The 19,756-nt window shown below is 64.6% G+C and overlaps 8 protein-coding genes across 8 annotated transcripts; 4 read left to right on the top strand and 4 right to left on the bottom strand.

The window, feature by feature from the left end:
* Positions 1-331: 331 nt before the first annotated feature.
* Positions 332-2,306, top strand: Q8F55_004949 (uncharacterized protein; the record flags this gene model as incomplete). Its single annotated transcript, XM_069353448.1, has 7 exons — positions 332-636; positions 960-1,000; positions 1,038-1,198; positions 1,250-1,772; positions 1,808-1,933; positions 1,976-2,067; positions 2,115-2,306. The coding sequence occupies 7 exons, from the start codon at positions 332-334 to the stop codon at positions 2,304-2,306; spliced, it is 1,440 nt and encodes a 479-aa protein (XP_069208090.1).
* A 305-nt stretch (positions 2,307-2,611) lies between these two features.
* RAX1 (Bud site selection protein, Revert to axial protein 1) lies at positions 2,612-3,947 on the bottom strand (the record flags this gene model as incomplete). The annotated part of the gene is made up of 3 exons (XM_069353447.1): positions 2,612-3,556; positions 3,616-3,705; positions 3,768-3,947. The coding sequence occupies 3 exons, from the start codon at positions 3,945-3,947 to the stop codon at positions 2,612-2,614; spliced, it is 1,215 nt and encodes a 404-aa protein (XP_069208089.1).
* A 2,628-nt stretch (positions 3,948-6,575) lies between these two features.
* Positions 6,576-8,085, top strand: Q8F55_004947 (uncharacterized protein; the record flags this gene model as incomplete). The annotated part of the gene is made up of 6 exons (XM_069353446.1): positions 6,576-6,602; positions 6,644-6,720; positions 6,770-6,906; positions 6,937-7,303; positions 7,720-7,828; positions 7,888-8,085. The coding sequence occupies 6 exons, from the start codon at positions 6,576-6,578 to the stop codon at positions 8,083-8,085; spliced, it is 915 nt and encodes a 304-aa protein (XP_069208088.1).
* A 110-nt stretch (positions 8,086-8,195) lies between these two features.
* Q8F55_004946 (uncharacterized protein) lies at positions 8,196-9,121 on the bottom strand (the record flags this gene model as incomplete). The annotated part of the gene is made up of 5 exons (XM_069353445.1): positions 8,196-8,337; positions 8,382-8,802; positions 8,837-8,879; positions 8,913-8,993; positions 9,038-9,121. 5 exons carry the CDS (start codon positions 9,119-9,121, stop codon positions 8,196-8,198), a joined length of 771 nt encoding a protein of 256 aa, XP_069208087.1.
* Positions 9,122-9,877: 756 nt separating this feature from the next.
* Positions 9,878-10,995, bottom strand: RPS2 (40S ribosomal protein uS5; the record flags this gene model as incomplete). Its single annotated transcript, XM_069353444.1, has 2 exons — positions 9,878-10,547; positions 10,886-10,995. The coding sequence occupies 2 exons, from the start codon at positions 10,993-10,995 to the stop codon at positions 9,878-9,880; spliced, it is 780 nt and encodes a 259-aa protein (XP_069208086.1).
* A 2,335-nt stretch (positions 10,996-13,330) lies between these two features.
* On the top strand, positions 13,331-14,681 carry RHO2 (Rho GTPase; the record flags this gene model as incomplete). Its single annotated transcript, XM_069353443.1, has 5 exons — positions 13,331-13,345; positions 13,472-13,564; positions 13,918-14,109; positions 14,199-14,330; positions 14,454-14,681. The coding sequence occupies 5 exons, from the start codon at positions 13,331-13,333 to the stop codon at positions 14,679-14,681; spliced, it is 660 nt and encodes a 219-aa protein (XP_069208085.1).
* A 1,053-nt stretch (positions 14,682-15,734) lies between these two features.
* Q8F55_004943 (uncharacterized protein) lies at positions 15,735-18,165 on the top strand (the record flags this gene model as incomplete). The annotated part of the gene is made up of 11 exons (XM_069353442.1): positions 15,735-15,835; positions 15,870-16,114; positions 16,174-16,255; positions 16,325-16,539; positions 16,577-16,657; positions 16,710-16,974; positions 17,008-17,102; positions 17,140-17,285; positions 17,324-17,584; positions 17,620-18,081; positions 18,115-18,165. 11 exons carry the CDS (start codon positions 15,735-15,737, stop codon positions 18,163-18,165), a joined length of 2,004 nt encoding a protein of 667 aa, XP_069208084.1.
* A 171-nt stretch (positions 18,166-18,336) lies between these two features.
* Positions 18,337-19,674, bottom strand: Q8F55_004942 (uncharacterized protein; the record flags this gene model as incomplete). The annotated part of the gene is made up of 2 exons (XM_069353441.1): positions 18,337-19,516; positions 19,619-19,674. 2 exons carry the CDS (start codon positions 19,672-19,674, stop codon positions 18,337-18,339), a joined length of 1,236 nt encoding a protein of 411 aa, XP_069208083.1.
* Positions 19,675-19,756: the final 82 nt, after the last annotated feature.

Raw genomic sequence — 19,756 nt, 5'->3', positions numbered from 1 at the left:
TTGGTCGCTCGAGTTATATAGTGGAGTAACTTTCCTCGTAATCGGTCCGGGTGTTCAGACGGACTCTGCCGATAGCACGGACAGCGGGGCCCTGGCGGAGTTGCCGAACTCTCCCACGGTGGGCGTGCTCAACCCGGAACATAACTTGTTCGACCCCTCCGTTTAATGAGGAGTGTTTGCTTCCGCTAGTGTCGCCTGCCAGAGTTGCGCAACGCAACGCACGCCGGCGTCACCTCAAACGCCCACCCACCACCCACCACCCCCTTCACCCTCCCTGCACACATCACCCACTCCACATCTTGTACATCCCATCATAAACATCCATCCCATCATGTCCGACTTTGACCACGACCTCTACGGCGACCTCGACCTCGAGGACCTCGACGCTACCCAGCTCGAGGAGGAGCTCGTCGACCCCGACGCCGAGCCCTCGTCGCAGGACGCGCCAGCCGCTTCCGGCTCGGCCGCACCTGCCCCTCCCCAGCAGCAGCAGCAGCCGGCGTACGACGACGGCGCGCACGCGTCGGGATCGTCGTCGACCCAGCTCCAGGGCGGCTATGTCAAGCAGGAGCCGGGCGAGTTCGGCGGCGGTGGCTTCGGAGACCGTATCAAGCCGAGCGACATGCCGGACGAGGGGTTAGTAGTCTTGTTTCCTTCTTCCTTTTGTTCTTCCTTAGTGTCGTACCGGGGAGCGCGAGTCTCCCCCCTAGGTAGGAGATACACCCCCGCGGCGGTCTCTGCACCCCGCGTAGCTTATAGCGGTAGAGTATTGGCGGGCAGTAAGGCCCCAGACAGTACGGCCCCATTCTTGACATACCCCCATAACAGATATCACTCGCAGAGCCGTAAACTGATACTCCCTTTTCCTCTTTGTTATCACTGCACGATGTACCGACCATTGCCCTCTGGACCATCGCTTTATCCGCCTGTCTTTTGACCTGACCCCTAAACCCCAACAGCAAGATGTTTATCGGCGGTCTCAACTGGGAGACGACAGATGGTTAGTGCTAGTGTCTGGACCGTCACTCATTGTATAGACGGTCTCCGCACCTACTTTTCTACGTACGGTGACATCGACCAGTGCACCATCATGCGCGACCCGACGGGTCGTTCGCGTGGCTTTGCCTTCCTGACCTTCAAGGACCCCGCGTCGGTGCAGCGCGTTCTCGAGAAGGACCACCAGCTCGACGGCAAGATGGTGCGTGTGGCGCGTGACGTGTGGAACGGAACCTAGCAGCTAATAGACCAGATTGACCCCAAGCGTGCCATCCCCCGTGCCGAGCACGAGCGCACTGCCAAGGTGTTTGTCGGCGGCCTCGCGCCCAGCGTGACCTCGGACTCGCTCAAGCACTTCCTCTCTCAATTCGGCAAGGTCATGGATGCGACCGTCATGTTTGACCGCATCAACGGCCGGTCAAAGGGCTTTGCGTTTGCCACGTTTGCCGAGGAGTCCGGCGTCGACAACGCCATGTCGCACAGCGGCATCGAGCTCGAGGGCAGACAGATCGAGATCAAGAAGGCGCAGCCCCGTGGCGCAGGCACGCAGGTCAAGAGCTTCAACCAGCCCGGCGGCGCCCGCACTACGGGCTTCAACGCTACGTCGGGCGCCATGGGCTTTGGCATGCCTGGCTTCGACCCCAACGCCATGGCCATGATGTACCAGAACATGATGAAGAGCGCTACCGGCACCGCCGGCGGCGGTATGGGCGGCGGCATGGGCGGTGGCTTTGACCCCGGAGCCATGGCCATGATGTACCAGAACGTCATGAAGAGTGAGTCGTGAGGGAGCGGCGGTGCTGACTTGCAGACATGAGCATGGGCGGCCAGGCTCCCGCCATCAACCCCAACATGGCCGGACGCGGCATGGGCGGAATGGGAGGCATGGGCGGCATGGGCGGTATGGGCATGGGCATGAACAACATGATGGGCATGGGTGAGTCGCTGCTCGTGGTGCCTGACAGCGCTAACAACGCAGGCATGGGCATGGGCGGCATGGGAATGGGAGGTATGGGCATGGGCAACGGCATGGGTGGCGGCATGGGCGGCGGCATGGGTGGCGGTGGACGCGTGAGTTGCGCCTTGCTTCGACGCGAAGACATGTGCTAACTTCACAGGGTGGACGGCAGGTGCCCAACGCGCCCCGCGGCCCCGCGGCGATGCGCAACACTGGCGGCCCCAGCGGACTCGCGCAGCCCATGGCCCAGGGTGGCGGCGGCAGCAGCGGCGGCGGCGGTGGTGGCAGTGGAAACGGCTCCGGACCGCAGCGCTACTCGACGCAGGGCCAGCAGCGATCACGCCCATACTAGGTCGAGCGCGACCGCGACCGCCAGCGCGACTCGACACGTTGACCAAAGGACGAATCCCGAACGACAGACTAACAAACTCCATTCCCAGCATGGCTCGTACTGTTCATGTATTGTATGCACCAGTGACACCACCCCCCAAGGCCCCATCGCAACAAGCCACAGCGTGCATCCATTAACTAGAATCACGATGCCGCCACCGAATTACAAGTGGTACAATAAGAAACAGAAAAGTCCACAGGTATGCCGAACATGTACAAGGGTGTCGCCCCTTTATCTATATCAAAGCCAGGCCAGGCCGCACACGCTCACAACCGGTGGCCGGGCACCACGCAGAAGATGACGGTGAAGATTGCGGTGAGGACGATGACCAGACTTTCGATCCACAGCGCTCGGAGGAGGATGAGCTTGCGCACGTACGCTTCCCGGACCGTGATGAGACGGAACGGTGTCGTCTCGGACTGGAAGAAGATGGCAAACAGGGGCGAGAGGGAGTAGTAGGCGGCGAGTAACAAGTTGAACGCGACGAAGAACGGGAGGATGACCCACGCACGCACGCGGCGGGGCTTCCAGTCAAGGAAGATGAGCGTAAAGGCGAGCACGAACGCGCCCCAGAGCACGGCCAGGCCGAGGACGAGGCGGACAAAGCTCGACATGGGCGTGAGGTTGCCAAAGGCCTTTGCGCGGAGGAAGCGGGGGAAGGCGTCCTGCTCGAGCGCGCGGAAGATGTAGAGCTTTTGGGCGTGGAACAGGTCGGGGATGAGGGGCGACGTGTGGCCCTCGCTCGAGACGGGAAAGTTGGACAGCCGGAGCGCGGTGGGGAGGTAGACCTCGCGCTCGGCCCCGGGGAGCAGGTAGCGGAGGTAGATGCGCTCTGCGCTCTCGACGAGCGCGTGCTTTTCGATCGCGCGGTCGCGCGCAAAGACGGTCGGCGCCCGTGACTTGCGCGCGGCCCAGTTGCGCGAGTTTTTCTCACGCTCGGGGTGCGACAGCTGCGATGCGGCCGACACGCGCCCTGCGCCAGGTCCCGCGCCGTGCTGCGGGTTGTTCGGGTCGTACAGCAGGTCGGGGCTCGACAGTCCGCGTAAGCTGTCGGCAACGAGCTCTGAGCTGCGGCGCGCCGGCGCGACGTGCTCGGCGCTGCCGCTACCGCTTAAATCGAGCATCGGGGTCATGTACGAGCCGTTCCGCCGCGCATAGTTTGCAAACTCGGGCCAGTCCTCGTCGACGGTACGCCCCGACCGTTTCAGGTCCTGCGGGGTGTCAGTGCATTTGTTCTTCTCGAAGTCACCGCGTGCGGTGCGCAACTCGCCTTGAAGTAGGCCTTGCACAGGTTCTCGTGCTGCTGGACGTCGAGCCAGAAGTCGAGCGCGTCCTCGGACGACTCGCGCTGGAGGAAGATCTGGCGCAAGGTCAGTTGCCTACTCGGGGATGGCGTGGGCCTCAGGTCACGCTGCGACGCACGTAGAAGCAGAAGAGGTCGAGAGGCGGTCTGGTGCGCCTGTCGAGCACCTCTTGCAGCGTTGGCAGCCGCTTGAGCTTGAGGTATCGCGACGAGGGGCGCGCGCGCTCTGCCCGGGGCTGCGGTGCATCGCCCAGCCCGCCTCGGGGGTCCTTTTCGTTCAAGGTTGTTGTCGCCGCCATCGGTGTGTGTGGGTGGGGTCGATGGGCGATGGGCGGCGGGGGTGGCGGGGGTGTCGGGGTGCGAGTCGGCTCGTGAGGTGCGCGATGATGTTGTTGTTGATGGCGCCGAGTAAAGACAGACGATGTGAGCGATGGCAATGGTGTAGGCGTTGTTGGGTGAGTTGGACGAGGCGAGCGACAGAGGCTTGTGGCTGGTGCGACAATGTGCACATCCCGTCGCTTTCCCTTGCTGCCCTTCCCGCGCGCAGAACAGCATGCCCAACAAGGCAAGCAAGGGACGGGATCAAAAACTCGTGTATACCACGTGGGTGATTAGTCACGTGCACCATTGTCAACAACAGACAGTCGATCTGTCCTCTCGGTGTGTCGGCCAAGCAGCTAGTTGCCGAGGCAAACCCGTCCATCCATCGTCACAGACTTGCGTGAGGGTCACGAGGATCACGAGGCTGCACTGTTGCCCCAGATCCAAGCTCGAGGCCAGCTTCTAACAGCTAGGCCAAGTGTGACAACGAGGTGCCGCCGGCGACGCCACGTCGCCGCCTACCAGACTCGCTCGCACGGCCAACGGCCACCGGCCACCTGGGCCCCCAGTCGTCAAGCGAGGTGGGTGGGACACGGCCGACACGGCCAACCTAATCACATGCGAGGCGACATTACTACTAGCGACAAGAGGGCCACGGTGACGTTGTGCGCTTGGCCGGTGATATGGCGATTCATGTCCGAGCTGTGGAGTAGTTAGTCGCAGAGCCTAGCCGCCTAGTCGCAAAAGTCTCCGAGCAGCAGGCAGTGCATGTTTCAGCGGCCGGCGCGCGTAACTGACCGCCAGCCGCAATGCAACGCAACAGCAACGGTGCAGTGGGTGGTGCAGTGGTGCAGTGGCCGGCTCGACTGCCGGCATGCGGCTTACCAGGTCCGAAATAGTCTGCCGGGCGGCGCCGTAGCGCAGTGCGAGTAGCCATCGCCCGGAGGTGGCTGTCCAGTTGTAGCAGGCGCAGGAGTGTGTTCGGCCAGCTTGCTGCTGCTGCGTGCTGCTCCATCGGAGAACAGCAACGGCGAGGCGAGCAGTGCTGCGCCATCACGCCTGCCTGCACGCCCGGCACAGCCCAGGCTGGCCCCTTTATCGAAGACCATCGATGCACTGCCCGGGGGCCCGTTGGGGGTTTATCTAGCGGCTGGAGGTGGGGGCCATGCCCCCACATCAACAACATGACGCCTCGACGAGCACCCAGCGGTGGCAGCAGCAGCAGCAGCCCCGACCGCAGCCCCGACCTCACCCCCCAAGCGCTCAAGCACACCTCCGGCCTGGTGGCAGCGCTGCGCACCGAGCGCACGCAGCACGACGCACAGTGAGTTCCTCCGCAACGCCGCTGACGCCAGACTCGCGCTCAACGCAATCGGGGCGTACGCTGCCCAACGGCCGGACCGCGCGTCGCTCCAGCTCCGGCTCGCGCGCCTCGAGCTCCTCGTGCGTGCTGCCGCCGACACCGCTGACCCCAGATGCCAGAGCACGCCGAGCCGTTCGCCGCCGTGCGCGCGTACTTTGCCCTCTCGCCCCTGCCCGGCGCGCAGCGCACGCCCTTCCGCGTCCCGGCGCGCATCAACGCCCACCGCCCCGAGAGCTGGCTGCGGGCGAGCAGCCCGAGCGCGCGCGTGCCGGGTGCGCCGAGGTCGGGCGGCCAGCGCTCGGTCTCGGCGGCGTCGGTGTCGTCGGTGTCGTCGGCGTCCAGCGAGGCGTCTTCAGCGTCCGAGTCATCACAGTCTTCGCAGGCGTCGCAGGCGTCGCTGGAGTTGCCCCCGCCCCCACCCCTCCCCACCCTCCGCCCCCCGCCGTCGGCGCACACGCGCGCCCCGCGCACCTGCGACCCGCTCACCCCGGCACAGGCCATGGCCGCGTCGTGGCGGCCGCCGCCGGCGTTCCCGCTCGCGCACTGCCGCCTCGACCTGACCCCGGTGGGGGTGCGGGCGTAGGCGGCGTGTGGCGGGGAGGGAGGCTGCGGTGCTGGACACTGGCAGAGGGGCAGAGAGACACAGAGGCAGAGCCAAACAAAGAGGCGGTGGCGCCGCGATCCGCGACCACCGCGACCACGTGTTGTACCATCCTGTTTATAGCTGTCTACGCAGCCGCATGCATCGCCAGGCATGCAGCAGCCTATCGTGTGAGTGAGAAGCAGCGTGCCGCGTGCCAGCCCACTGGGAAGTGTAAGTGGCCGCCTTCGCCGGAACCCAGCCCGTGCCGGTATATGACGTTGCGGCATGGTCATACGCTGCGACCAACCTGACGACACCCAACCTTGTGGTCGTGCCGTCCACGCACGCAACACACCTGCCAACGAGCACCAGCGATCGGGCGGCGCTGCATCGACACATGCGCCGCCGAGAAACACCCCTGCTGCCTGTTCTGGTAGAATGGCGCCGGCGGGTCGAACACAATGCGTTGTGGCCCTCGCCCAGAGGGGAAGGCGGCGGCGACACAAACAAATGGCAGGGGGAGTGCCTGGGCCGTTCGGCGTCGCCGTCCTGAACTGGTAATGAGCCACATGCCATGCCATGTTGGTTCCCAGACAAGTGGAGTGGAGCAGCTCGATGCATGTTGCTTGCTCGCTGTCGTCGCCACTGATAGCAAGCACGATGGGCTTCCAGCCGCTCCGCCGCAAGGTGAGTGCCGCGCCGCACAGCGAGCGCTAACGCGGCCGCAGGACAGCCGCGCGATCCTCAAGCTGCCGGTACACCTGACGTGCGAGCTCAACAACGAGGTCGCGCGGCGGGATCCGGGGTGGGTGGCGCTGCCCCCGCCGCCGCCGCCGCCGCTGACGCCGCCGCAGCTACGCACACACCGTCATCACCGAGTTTGTGCGGTGCAACACGCCCAAGTGGGCGCTCACGGCCAAGCGGCGCGCCGGCGCGCGCCGCGCCGCGTCCGGCAAGCTCGAGGAGGTCGAGCGCGAGGTGGGGGCGTCGGGTGAGCGGGCGAGCTGACCTAAGTTTCCAGAGTTCGCCAACGAGTTTAGGGCGGTGCGCAGCGCGTTCCACCTCCCGCCGTATGCGGGCGTCGTGGGCGAGGGCTCACCCCCTCCGTCGCCCCCCACGCCCATAGCCGAGGCCATGGCAAAGCTCACGGCGCCAGCCCACCGCCGCGCAGACAGCGACAGCGGCGCCAGCTCGACCCTCGCCAGCACCGACAGCGACACGCTCACGCCGGCGCCGTACCTCGAGCTCGCGTGGGTCCCGCTCCTGGGCGGCGAGGACGCGGCGCCGCGCTCGTGGCGCGACGCGCGCGCGTGCAGCGTGTACCTCCCCCGCGCCGAGGGCTCGCGCGGCCTCCCGCCGGCGCTGGCGCGGGCGGTCGCGAGCCGCGCGTAGGTGTGGCCTGGACACTGTAGCTGCAGACTGGTTGTATTGCCGATGTTGTTGTTGCTGTTTGCGCGGTTTGTGGCGACGGCGTGCGGCAATTGATTCACCCGAGCCACGCGCCGCATCTAATCCCTCATTGCCCAACGCTCGACCCTCTGACCAGCATGCAGTGACGACGGCCGACGGCGCATGCAGCAACGCACATCCCTCACGTTGCGCATCCCCATATGCCATGTTCACGCCGTGGAGCACCGCACCCGGCGGCGCTGCTGGCGCCGCCGCCGCCGCATGGCCACCGCCGCCCGCCGCCAAGCTCCCGCCGCTCCGGACCGCCTCGGACGCGCACCTCTGCCTCTCGACAGGCGCGGCGCGGCGCGACCCCAGGTAGGTGGGTGGTACACCCGAGCGACGCCGACCCCAGCTACGCGTACGCCGTGATCGCGGCGTTCGTCGGCGCCAAGCTCGGGCTCGGGCTGCGCCGCGGCGCGCGGCGCCACGTCGCGCACCAGCTCGAGGGCCTCGAGGCGCAGGTAGGCGTCGGCGTCGCTCCACGACCCAGCTGACCCAGTTCCCCCACTTCGCGCCCCAGTTTGCTGCTGCGCGCCGCGCCTTCAAGCTCCCGCCGAGCGCCGTGCCCCCGCCCGCTGTGCCCGACCGGCCGAGTTGCAGCGCCGTGGCCCAGGCCGCTGACGCCGACGCCGCCGCCGTCGACGCCGCCGCGCTGCCGCCGTACGCGCGCGTCGACCCCGCCGGGCGGCCGCCGAGCTTCCGCAGTCTCCCCGAGTGATGTATCGTTGTTGTATCCGAGCCTGGCAGGCCCTCCGCCACTACTGGCACACCCGCCTACTCTAGATGTGGCATAGGCTGCACTGCAGCTCATTACGTCCGCTCCACACCCTACCGCTTCCCCGCAATCCCCCCCGGGCCATGCTCGCGCGCATAGCAGTTCTTGCACCACGGCTGGCCGTCGCGGTCCGACACCTTGCTCGGGTCAATCGTCGCCCTGCAGCCCGTGCAGCGCAGGCACCCGCGGTGCCACCTGCGACCGTCAGCCTCCTCCTCCCCCCGCCCGTGTCCGCTCACTTCTTGCCAATCGCCTGCACCTGCTCGGCAGCGTACACGCGCTTCTCGCAGGCCGGGCAGCGGTCCTCGAACCCGGGCCTTTCGCCGACCTTGCTCCGTGGCGAGTTTAGCCCGCGCGCATTCACCGCTGCGGCCGAGACGCCCGCAGGGATCGGGCGCACGCTGCGGAAGTTGACGCGCGTCACCTGCTCTGGCGTCGACGGGCGCTGCGGCAGCGCTGGTGGGGCCGGCGCCGAGGTCGAGCTCGCCGCCTCCCCGCTCAGATCAGGCGGGACATAGTACTCTTGTGGAGGGGGCACTGCGCGTGGCGCGGGCGCGCCGTTCGCGTCCCGCCGTGACGGCGACGCAATCTCCGGCTCTGGCGCCGGCGCGGGCGGCGGTGCGCTCGGCCCGCCGACGTACAGGTTCGCCTGGCGCAGGTCTGGCGTCAGCGTACCCCCCGCGGAGCGGCCCACCTCTGGTCCCGAACAGCATCGTGTGGCAGCGCTGGCAGTAGGGCTGGGGTCAGCTCTGCCCAGCCCTTGGACCCACCTGCTCGTCGTGCTGCACCAGGCCGCCGGGGTCGAGGCGCTTGCCGCACGAGTTGCACTTGAGGCACAGCTTGTGGTATGTCTGTGGGGTGTCAGCGGCGCCAAGTGGGCTCGGCAACAACTCGCCTTGCGCGCAGGCCCCATGACCTGCTCGGCGTGGTACACGGCCCCGCCGCAGCGCTCGCACCGTGGCGTGCCCCCGAACGACATTGTAGATGGGTGATGTGGAGAGAGAGAGACGACGACGAAGACAAGACGACGACGACGCAATACGCCGAGCCGTTGTTTTTGGGCCCCGGTGCGATTTGCCCGGTGGCGGTGCGGTGTGGTGCGGGCGGCGCGGCGCGAGACGCGCGAGCGAGCCAAAAGCCAGTCGCCACTGAGCGAGCCGCTGTGGCAATTGAGCGACCGAGGCGAGGCGTCTGATGCGACGCGTTTCACCCCACATCACATGCTACGCGGCGGGACACGAGCTAGGGGGAGGTATGGTGCGTGACGAGCGCGTGGGAGCATGCACTCGGCGCTGCCAGCTGCCAGGCCCTCGCACGCGACACCCCTTGTCCTCACCCCTCCGCCGTCATCCTCATGCGCACTCGACGCGCACCCAGAGCTCGCGCTCACTCTGAACCGCTTCGGGGGCTCCCAGACCATAGGCCGCCTCGAGCAGTGCTCCCAGACCTCGGTATCACAGCTCTCAGCGTCCTGTTACTCGAGTCGGCCAGCCCGCCCAGCGTGCACACGTCTGTCCTTGGCACCGTTCTCTTACAGATGCGACACGGGCGATGCCCATTGAACGTCGCGCACGTCTGCACTACACTCGTTGCACTGCGCCACGCCTGCACTCCTCCTGCTCGTCCGCAACACGCCAGTCAGTCAACACAACACGCGCCGCGCCGTGCTTCGCACGACGCTCGACGCTCGTCCGATACACATCCGTGCATCACACTACAAAAGCGAACATGTTGCTTAGTAGGCAGCGGCCTTGCGGGCGGCAATGGCGAGGTGGCCCGAGAACTCGTCGTAGGGGGTCTGGCCAGCGGGGATGATGGCCCAGAGGTCGGGCGACTGGAACTGGTAGGTCTTCGAGAGAGCGGCGACGGTGGCCTTGAGGAAGTTGCCCTGGGTGGCAGTCGAACCCTTGGACTGGGTGTAGCAGTCCTGGATACCGGCCATCTGGAGCATGCGCTTCGAGGCGGGGGCGGCGACAATGCCGGTACCGCGGGGGGCGGGGATGAGACGGCACATGACCGAGCCCGACTTGCCCGAAACCTTCATGGGGACGGTGTGAGGCTCAGCAATGTGCGAGCCCCAGTAGCCGCGGCGGACGGGGACAATCGAGAGCTTGGCGAGGACAATGGCGCCGCGGATGGCGGTGGCGACCTCCTTGGCGCACTTGACACCGAGACCAACGTGGCCGTCGAAGTCACCGACGGCGACGAAGGCCTTGAAGCGGGTACGCTGACCGGCCGAAGTCTGCTTCTGGACGGGCATGATCTTCATGACCTCGTCCTTGAGGGTGGGGAGGAAGAGGTCGATGATCTGGTACTCCTTGATGGGGAGCGAGAAGAGGTAGATCTCCTCCATCGACTTGATCTTGCCGTCCTTCACAAGACGACCGAGCTTGGTGACGGGGACCCTGGGGGGTCAGCGGGCTGCACGGGGGGGAGCAAAGGCAGGCAGGGCAAGCAGGCAGGCAGTGAGGAGACGAGCTGCGAGGCGAGACGACCAGGCGAGCGCGTCGGGCAGCTTGGCGAAAACCGTCCAAGTTTGTCCAAGTTGGCACCTGGGCCAAGTTTGCACCTGGCCCAGTCCAATCTCGTCGCACAAGACCAAGCTCGTCCGGCGCGTCGTCGTCTTGATCCAGCACATCGCCGCGGCGCCGGTGCGCCCCTCCTTGGTCGTCGCTCGTTGTCGCTCGTCCGTCGCTCGCTGCTTTGCCTTGTCCTGCCCTGCCTTGCCGAAAGCCACACTCACCACTCCTTCTCCTCGTCCTTGCGGCCACCACGACGGGGACCACGACGACCGCGGGGACCACCGCGGCCACGACCGAAACCACCACGAGCACCAGCAGCACCCTCAGCCATTTTGATGAATGTGTTTGAGGAGTTTTAGGGGGGGAGAGCTTGAAGTATGGAGGAGGAGTGTGGCTTTGGCGTCGCAAAGATTCCTGGTAGGGAGGGACGGCTCGCACCCAGCGAGCAGGCCAGCGAGCGACCGACCACCCTGCACCCAAACGCCTGCCTGGCTCAACTTTTGACACGGGAGCAAACCCGGCGATATCGACGGCCAAGTTCCGGGGTTTGCCACGTTGTGTGGCACCGGGTAATATCCACGTGAGCCGGCTAAACGCCACGTGACCATCCACCATGTGCGGTCAACCCGCCGTTAGCCGCGCGCCCTTGTTTGTTACGAGAGACCTTCAAGCATGGCGACGACAAAGTAGCTCACTCACTCGTCAGCATCATGCCTTTCCGCTCTTTGGGTCATGGACAGGTCGGGTGGGTTGCCTGTTGCATCGATCACAGATCGCCAAGGCTCGCTGGCCGGCTCGGCGTTGTGGCTCGCTTGCCGCTTTCGACGCGGCCTGTATCACATGCAATGGGGCTCTTGGCCTAGTCATTGTTAGCGGCGGCGGTTGTTGTCAAGCACATGGGCGCTAGGTGCTGCTACCTGAAGCAAGGCCTACGTACTTGGCCGCTGTTGTCGTCGTCACCGCCGATCAAACCTGATTGCCTGGGAGGTGGGGGGTGGGGTGGGTACAGTGTGAGACGATGGGGTATGGGTATGGGTATGGGTGTGTCTGGGTGCAGTAGTGTGTAGCAGAATGGGATCGTCGCATGCCTTGAGAGCCGTATGGGTGTTGCACTTGCCCACCACTTAGTCGTCTGTCAATGTCGTACGCCAAGCAAGCAAGCAAGCAGTAGTGGTCTTCTCTTTGAAGTCTGTTTACTGATTGTTACCCTGTAGAGTGGAGTGGAGCCAGCACGGACAAGGCCGAGAGGGCTTATCGATTTGCCTCTTGTGGGCGTTTCATCAGAGCCTCCAAGCCCGGCTGGCCGGGCTCCGAGGCAGTGGGCCCTCCTGCCTCCGAGCTGTGAGCATTGGGCCCAGGGACGAGTAGAGTGTAATGATATCAGGGCCTTTGACTTGCCTTGAGCGTGCTTTGAGCAGCTCAGTCACATTCGGATCAGTCGCTTCGCTTGGCCTCCTTGCCGTTTGCCCAAACACTCGAGGAGCAGCGCGGCAAGGCTGCACGCCCCCAACTTCTTGGCTTGAGCTTGGCCGGCAGCTGCTGTACAGAACACAACCCAGAGACTGACCGCAGCGAGCGAGGGAGCGGCAGATGACCTCTTGCCCTCGCGCACAAGATCCCAAGAGCGACAGGATCCTGGGCATTCCTCAGCAACACCCGACCCGCCCGTGGGTGTGGGTAGGGACAGCACAGTGGGTCGTCATCATGTCCGTCCGTCCGTTCCTCGGTCGGTGCAGCCAGCCCAGCCAGTCAGTAGCTTGCGGCCCAGCAGCGGCCGAGTCGGAGTGGAGTGGGGTCAGAGTACGTGCGTATTCTTTTTTGGCATTGGGCCCAAACCTTGGATACCTCTTGGTCTGCCAGAGTAAAGCACAGCGGTGTGAGACAGGAGACGGACAAGGACGGACAAGGACAGACTGACACGGGCACTGGGGCAATGTCGGTATCATAGTCAAGGCGACGACGAGCGGCAGTCAGCTGGTACGTACCAAAGCTATGCATTCCAACGAGCTCGGCGATGCATTGTTGCGCGGCCGTTGTGGGCTGCTGCTTGGCCAGACAAAGAGGGTGCCAGATTCCGGCATGCAAAGTCAAGGTCAGTCTGGGCCGCCGCATGTTGCCTGCCTGCCTGCCTGCCTGCCTGCCTGCCTGCTCCGATCGATTTCACAGGGAGTAAGGGGGAAGGAGCCCTTGCTTCCTTAGTGTGCAGCAGCATTGCAGCATTGCAGCATTAGCACCCCCCCCACCCAAAACTCGCATCATCTCGTCTTCTCTTCTTTCCATTGCATTAGACGACGACCCAGTTGCACCCCTCGTCGACCTCGCCCTGCCTACACCTCCTCGCCCTACTCGAAAGGCAAATCACATCTTGCTCCCTCGCCGCTGTCCCTTCGCGCCGCGCCGCCGTGCACTGCAGCCACCGCCAGCCAGTACGCCACGAACGACGTGCACCGCATTCATCCAACAGCCAGCAGCAGTATCATCCAACAGCGCGCGCCCTCTCGACATCTTGCCTTCCTTGCTTCCTCAGTAGTAACATCGACTCGGACTTCCCACGACTCTTTTCTGCCTCTGCACTCTCCTCATCCCTCGTCACTCTGCGCGCGCACAACGCATAGAGTTAGCGACGCACTCTTGATCCAGCCAGCCCCAGACCCCACCCACCCAACATGGCCCCAACGCCCGTGAGTTCAACATGCCCCCTCCTCCGTCACAGCCCGCTGATCAAGGCTTCCCCTGCGCACCCACTCACACACCCCTACGCCTCGGATGTCAACAATGCCCCGCGTCACCACCGCCATCACCAACAGATAAGGAGAAAGCTCGTCATCGTCGGTGACGGTGCCGCCGGTAAGACGTCGCTCCTCAACGTCTTTGCCATTGGAGAGTTTCCAGAGAACTATGTGTGTTTGATGGCGAGCAGTCTCCGAGGAGCGAAGCATGGCGCTGACAATGGCTCTCTCAACTCGTCTCGCTCGGATCCACAACGCAAACTCCTCTGCTCACTGCCCGCAATGTCTTCGGCTCGTGCTTCGGACATCGTCGGAACCCTTCCACTCGCCGCCGACTCTCACCCTCACACCGCAACATCTCTACGCCGGTGCTGCGATAACCATGACACGATGCCTCTCCTCATCGCATCGCCTCCTTCACTGCACGTGCACGCTTCTTGCGCTACCGACTTCGCGACCACTTGTGATCCTGGCCGCTTTCTCACGCTTACTGCGCACCTAACAAACAAACTACAACCCTATAGGAGCCAACCGTCTTCGACAACTACGTGACCGACATTGAGCTCGACGGCAAGCCCATCCAGCTCGCACTGTGGGACACGGCCGGGCAGGAGGAGTACGAGCGTCTTCGCCCGCTGTCCTACTCCAAGGCCCACATTATCCTCATTGCATTCTCGGTGGACACGCCAGATAGCTTGGACAACGTTACTCAGAAGGTGAGCGCGCCTCCACCGCCTGTGCACCGGCCATGGTGCGGGGGGCGGCAAGGAAGGAGGTCTATATGCGGTGCTGACACCAGGAACAGTGGATTGAAGAGGTTCGCTCGATCTGTGGAAGCCAGATCCCCGTCATTCTGGTGGCATGCAAGGCGGATCTCCGCGACAAGGCGATCGCCAACGGCACATACAACCCCGAGCACTACATCGACACCGAGACTGTGAGTATCCATATCAAGTCACAGCCCACCTTTGACGTCTGTCTGGGGGTTGGTGCCTGGATGGTGACCGACGTTCAAGATTTTCGTGCCTTTCTGGAGCTTAGGAGCTGACATGGTTGCTAGGGACGCCGCGTAGCTCAATCGATTGGCGCGCGTGGATACTACGAGACGTCTGCGCTGTTGAACCAAGGCGTCGATGCCGTCTTTGAGGCGGCGACCCGTGCTGCCATGGTTGTCCGCGACGCGGGTTACGGGGGTGTTGGCGAGGCCGGCAAGCGCGAGTACGGCGGTGGCGCCTCGAGCCGTCCGAACGATGACGAAAACTTGAGCCGTTGCTGCGTGATCGCCTAAGTCACGTCGAAGCGAATCAAGATGTCGGCGTCGCGACGCGACCACGTTCCTTTCCGGCCCTCCCCGTTGTCCTCTCCCTCGACTCCCAGCATTGTCCGTCTCGACGGACCTCTCCAGCATTGTTCCACCACCACCACGACCCCGCCTCCCCCCTGTCCCCTGTCCCCCAGATCGTACCCAACGCACACGCTCGCCTCTCCGGCGAAATGATCGAAAACGGCTCGACGTCTCCCGAAACGCCAACTGCAACGAACGCCGCGCCGCTTGCCGGCGACGACACGGGCCTCGACACTGTCACCTTTCCCCCTGGCCGCCAGCGACCTGCATGCCCTCTCTCCCCCTCGTGTATTCTAATCCACAGTCTTGCCCAGGTCCATGAACGAAGTCCTGGGCGGGGCCGATCCTCTGATCCTCTTTGTGTTTCGTTCCGCATGCATATAGATTAGTGCGAGGGGGCGAGGGTGGGGTCTGGTGTAGACGCACGTGGGAGGCCGGCGGCAAGGCGGCAGGGCCGGCAAGGCGGCTGCAGCGGATAAGTGAGGCTAGCGGCGATGAGGCGCGTCGGTACCGATGGAGATGCCGAGCGGAGGCGCGCGGGCTGGCGGGCGGGCGTGATTGTCTAGCATTGTGCCCAGAATAGTTGCAATCGGGTTCTTGCAGATGGATCGTGTGGGGCATCGTCTACTCGCAGGCGCGAGCGCGCGCGCGGCCGAGCAAGCAAGCGAGTGAGCGGGACAGCGGGACAGTGTTCACTCAGCCAGGCCGGCGTTCAAAAGTCTTTGGAGTTCAGGAACTCTATTGTTGCATCATCGTCATCATCGGCGGCGGCGGCGGCGGCGGTGCCGACAAACCTGGCGGCGGTGCAGTTGCGGCTATTGAAGGATTTCTACAACACTCCGACGCCGACACGCACCTCCGCACAACACCTCCACCACGACACAGCATCGGACCCGGGCTCGCTAAGACTCGCATGCTCGCAACGGGCAGCCCGGCCTAAAAGCGCGCAGCCGCAGATTCTCGCCTGCGCTCATTCCATTAATACCCCGTCCGAGAATGGCGGCGCTCGACGACGACCAGTCGCGCCTCCTCCCCCGCACCGACGAAACGTACCCCATGACCGAGCTGCGCAGCGCCCAGCCCGAGGGCTATGAGAGGTAAGCTAGGCGGTCGGGGCGCAGCTGACCAAAGCCACGCCATGACGACGGGCTACTCGCGCACGCCGACGACCGAGTCCAACCACCACGACCACCACGACCACCACGCCGAGGACAAGCCGACGGCCCGCCCGGCGTACCGCCGCCGTCAGAGCACGTCCAAGCGCGTCACGAGGGCCGTCCGCCGCCTGCCGTTCTTGCGCAAGCCGACGCGCGACCTCGACGAGGTGTGGCTCGCCGAGGGCGACCGCGCGACGACGTGGCTGCCGTTATTCTACGGTATGTGGGCTGCTGCGGCTTGCTGCGGATGGTTCCAGGAAAGTGCGCTGACACACCAGACCTCGTCGTCGTCGCCGTCCTCGGCGTCTTTAGCACGACGCACGAGCTGCGGACAGCAGAGGCGATCCCCATCTTCTTCTCGTGCGTACGCCACGCCGATCGGCACTGCCCCCGCCAGGCTGCACGGACGCGCACTGACTCCCCACCCAGCTACTATGTCATCATTGTCGGTATCTGGACCTCGCAGGTGCACTACGACGTGCGGTACGAGGCCGAGGACACGTTCCACCGCTTCTTCAAGGCGCTCCAGATTGTGCTGTTCGTGTACATTGGCGCCGCGAGCGGCGGCTGGAATCCCGGCAAGATGATCCAGGTCACCGACGTGGCTGAGACGGACGAGGACGCCATCCGCCAGCTGCTCCATGGTGAGTGTGGCGGTCGGGGGTGTGCTGACGCTCGCAGACCAGGCGGCAGAGAGCTTCCTCACCATTGTCTTGGCCTTCGCCGTCAACCGTGTCATCTTATTCATTCAGTACCTCGTCGGTGAGCTGCACCGGGGTCCAATCGCCAGCAGCCCACACCGCTCACACCACAGTCATCTGGTCGGGCCGCCGCGCCGGACGCCCTACCCTCGGCCCATGGATGTCGGCTGCCGCCTGCGTCCTCTCGTGCGCGCTCTCGATCGTCGCGGCCGCCGTGCCAGTCAAGACCAACGGCATCAAGTACATGAAGCTCGCCCTCTTCTACGTCGGCATCGCCGTCGAGGTCGCCGGCATGGGGCTCCAGCACCTCGTCGTCAACACGCCCGTGCCCGTCGTGGAGATCGCCGAGCGATACGGGGCCCTGTCCCTCGTCATCATGTAAGTGTGCCGCACGGCCGCGCTGACAGCCAGTGGCGAGGGCTTTGTCGGCATCAGCACTTCGTTCAACAAGGCCCTGACAGCCATCAACGTCACCAACAAGTCGGTCTATGCGCAGGTCTTCCTCGGTGAGCTGGCCAGTGAGAGGACTCCAGCTGACCCCAGTCATCCTCGTCATGGTCAACATCTGGAGCTTCCTCTTCTCCAACTTCCGCCCAGAGGACGCCATCAGCCCCAACCGCACCACCGTCTGGGAGCTCGTCCACTTCCCCCTCCACTTTGGAATGCTGCTGCTGCTCGCTGGCTTAGTGGTGCGTTCTGGGACGAGCCTGGAGCTAGCTGACCCCAGAACGCCGTCATTGCCGACTCGTTTGACCGCGGCCTCATCTCGCTCGGCAACTACATGGAGCCATTCTACAACGTCGCTGTCCTGGGCGACGAGCTTCCGGCAAAGAACATGACTAGAATGTCCCTGTTCTTCAACCGACTCGACAGCGGCTTCCTCTCCACCGTCGAGTTTATCGGCGAGATGCGCAACGAGACGAATGAGCTCAACCCCAACACATTCTTCTACCAGTACTGTTCCGACCTGGTCAACTCCCTTTGCCAAGTATGTCGAGGCCGAGGGTTGCTGCTGACTACCAGAAATCCGGTGTCGAGCTCGGCGAGGCGACAAAGGAGACGTACAACTTCATTCAGGAATTGACCATTACCGACGTGACGAACAGCTCCATTCCTCTCGCAGCTGAGGAAGGGTTCTGGAGGATGGTTGGCGAGGTCGCCGACGACGCCTTCTCTGGTGTCCGCTGGCTTTTCCCCGTCGCTGGTGGCGTGCTCATCCTCTGCGCGGTGCGCTCGGCCATCCGGTACAACTTTGTCGGCGTCGCCAACCCGGTCATCCACGGCGGTTGGATGATCGCGGGCCTCGCTCTCGGCCTCCTCGGCCTCCTCGACCTCGGCGACAAGCGCTACATGCTCTACTCTGGCCAGCCCAAGTTTGAGCTCATCATCAACCCGAACATGAACCCAATGTACAAGCTCATCAACTCGCACATGGCGATCGCTGTCGTCTTCCTCGTGTACACGGCGGTGACGGTGTTTACCTATGTGAGTGTGCTGGCTGGGCGACGCTGACCGCAGGCCTTCCTCGGTATCTGGAACCGCTACCACAGCAAAGTGTTCGAGGACTAGGCGTGTTGTCCACGCCACCACTCGGCCCCTTTTCCCACTAGACACTGTATCCACTTTGGGCCCCATCTGTCCGCAGCTAGACACTAGCACGAGCCACACCCCTGCATTGTCCATACTGGCGTACAACTATTCGCGATACAATGATTATAGATACAATGTAAATGTCACGTCCTATACTTCAAACGCGGGCACCGCGCCGCTGAAGCCGTGCCCGAGAGTGCCGCCGACGACCTCGCCAATGAACTGGCGGTACCCTGCCTCGTCGTCGCTCTCAAGCAGGGCAGTGTGCACAACGTGGATATGGTTGTCGTCATGGGGCCGCTTGGCCGAGTCTGGCGGGGTAGTTGGGGCCGTAGGTGGGAGCCGGCGCGGGGTTGCGTGCGCGAGCCAGCGCGTCGGCGGGACAGACGACGGGGCGATCCACACGATATCAGGCGAGACCCACTGCACCGAGCTCGGTGGGGATGGCGGGGGCGTGTGGAGCTGGAGCGGGGCCGGCGGCGCGGCTAGCCTACCCTTCCTCCGCTCGGCCCAGTGCGTCTGCAGCGCGCGCACATCAGCCCGGGTCAGATGATCGATGCCCTCGAGCTTGATGCAACGCAGCGCCGTCCGGCCGCCGTCGTCGCGCACCACCCGCAGTGCCATGAGCGCGGCCACCTGGACCTGCTGCAGGAGGCTCAGGTCGAGCGTGTGCACCGAGTCCGGGAGGTGGGCGAGGATGCGCGCGATCTCGGCCGCCGGGAGGGTGAAGCACCCCGCCAGCGAGAGCGACTCGAGGTGGGGCAGGTGCGGGAGGCTCGTGATGGCGTTGTGGCTCAGGTCGAGGTGCCGCAAGCTCTCTGGGAGGGCGAGGGCGCATGTTGAGCTCATGACGCCGGCGGCCTTCAGGTCGAGGGTGTGCAGGCTGGTGAAGCGGGCCAGCTCTGCCGCGAGCTTGGGCCACAGGATCGTGGCGTGCTGGAGGCTGAGGGAGCGGAGGTGGGGAGAAACAAGGGGGAGGAGGACGCGGAGCGGCGTGGCCGGGTGGGGCGAGGAGCAGCGGAGCGGGGGGAGGCCCCGGGCGCTGGACGGGCGCGCCTGGGATGCTGCCGGCGCGCCCCACCCCATCGGCACGACAGAGAGGTGCACTGCCAGGTGGCGGGCGTGCGGGAGGATCTGGCGCAGCGCCGGCGTGAGGTAGTGCGGGGAGGAAAGGTCGATCCGGCGGTGCAGGCACGGGGTGAGGGCCAGAGTTGAGAGCTGGCGGTTGACGAGGCGGAGGGGGAGGATGTGCTCGGTTTCGAGGTGGGAGAGGACGGCGAGCCAGAGCTCGGGGGGGAGGCGGGTGATGGGGCCTGGGGAGGGAAGTGGCCTGGTGCGATGGAGGGAAGATGGTGGGAGGGTCGGAGTGGAGCGGGCGATCGTGTGAGACCAGTTTGGCATGCTCCCCCCGACCCCGTTCCACACCGCCCACATATCGTCGTCGATGCGCTCCCACGCCGGGGGGAATTGTTGTCGTCGGCCCTCCATGCGTATTGTTGTCGTTGTTGTGCTATTGTTTGTCGAGATGCACGGATGATAAGTGGTGCTTCGTGTCGTCATTCGTCGTCGG

This window comes from Vanrija albida (genome assembly GCF_041260175.1).
Source record: "Vanrija albida strain AlHP1 chromosome Unknown contig_4, whole genome shotgun sequence".
Lineage (NCBI taxonomy): Eukaryota > Fungi > Basidiomycota > Tremellomycetes > Trichosporonales > Trichosporonaceae > Vanrija > Vanrija albida.
Note: the sequence above shows the minus strand (reverse complement) of the source record. Positions and strands in the feature narration are given on the sequence as shown.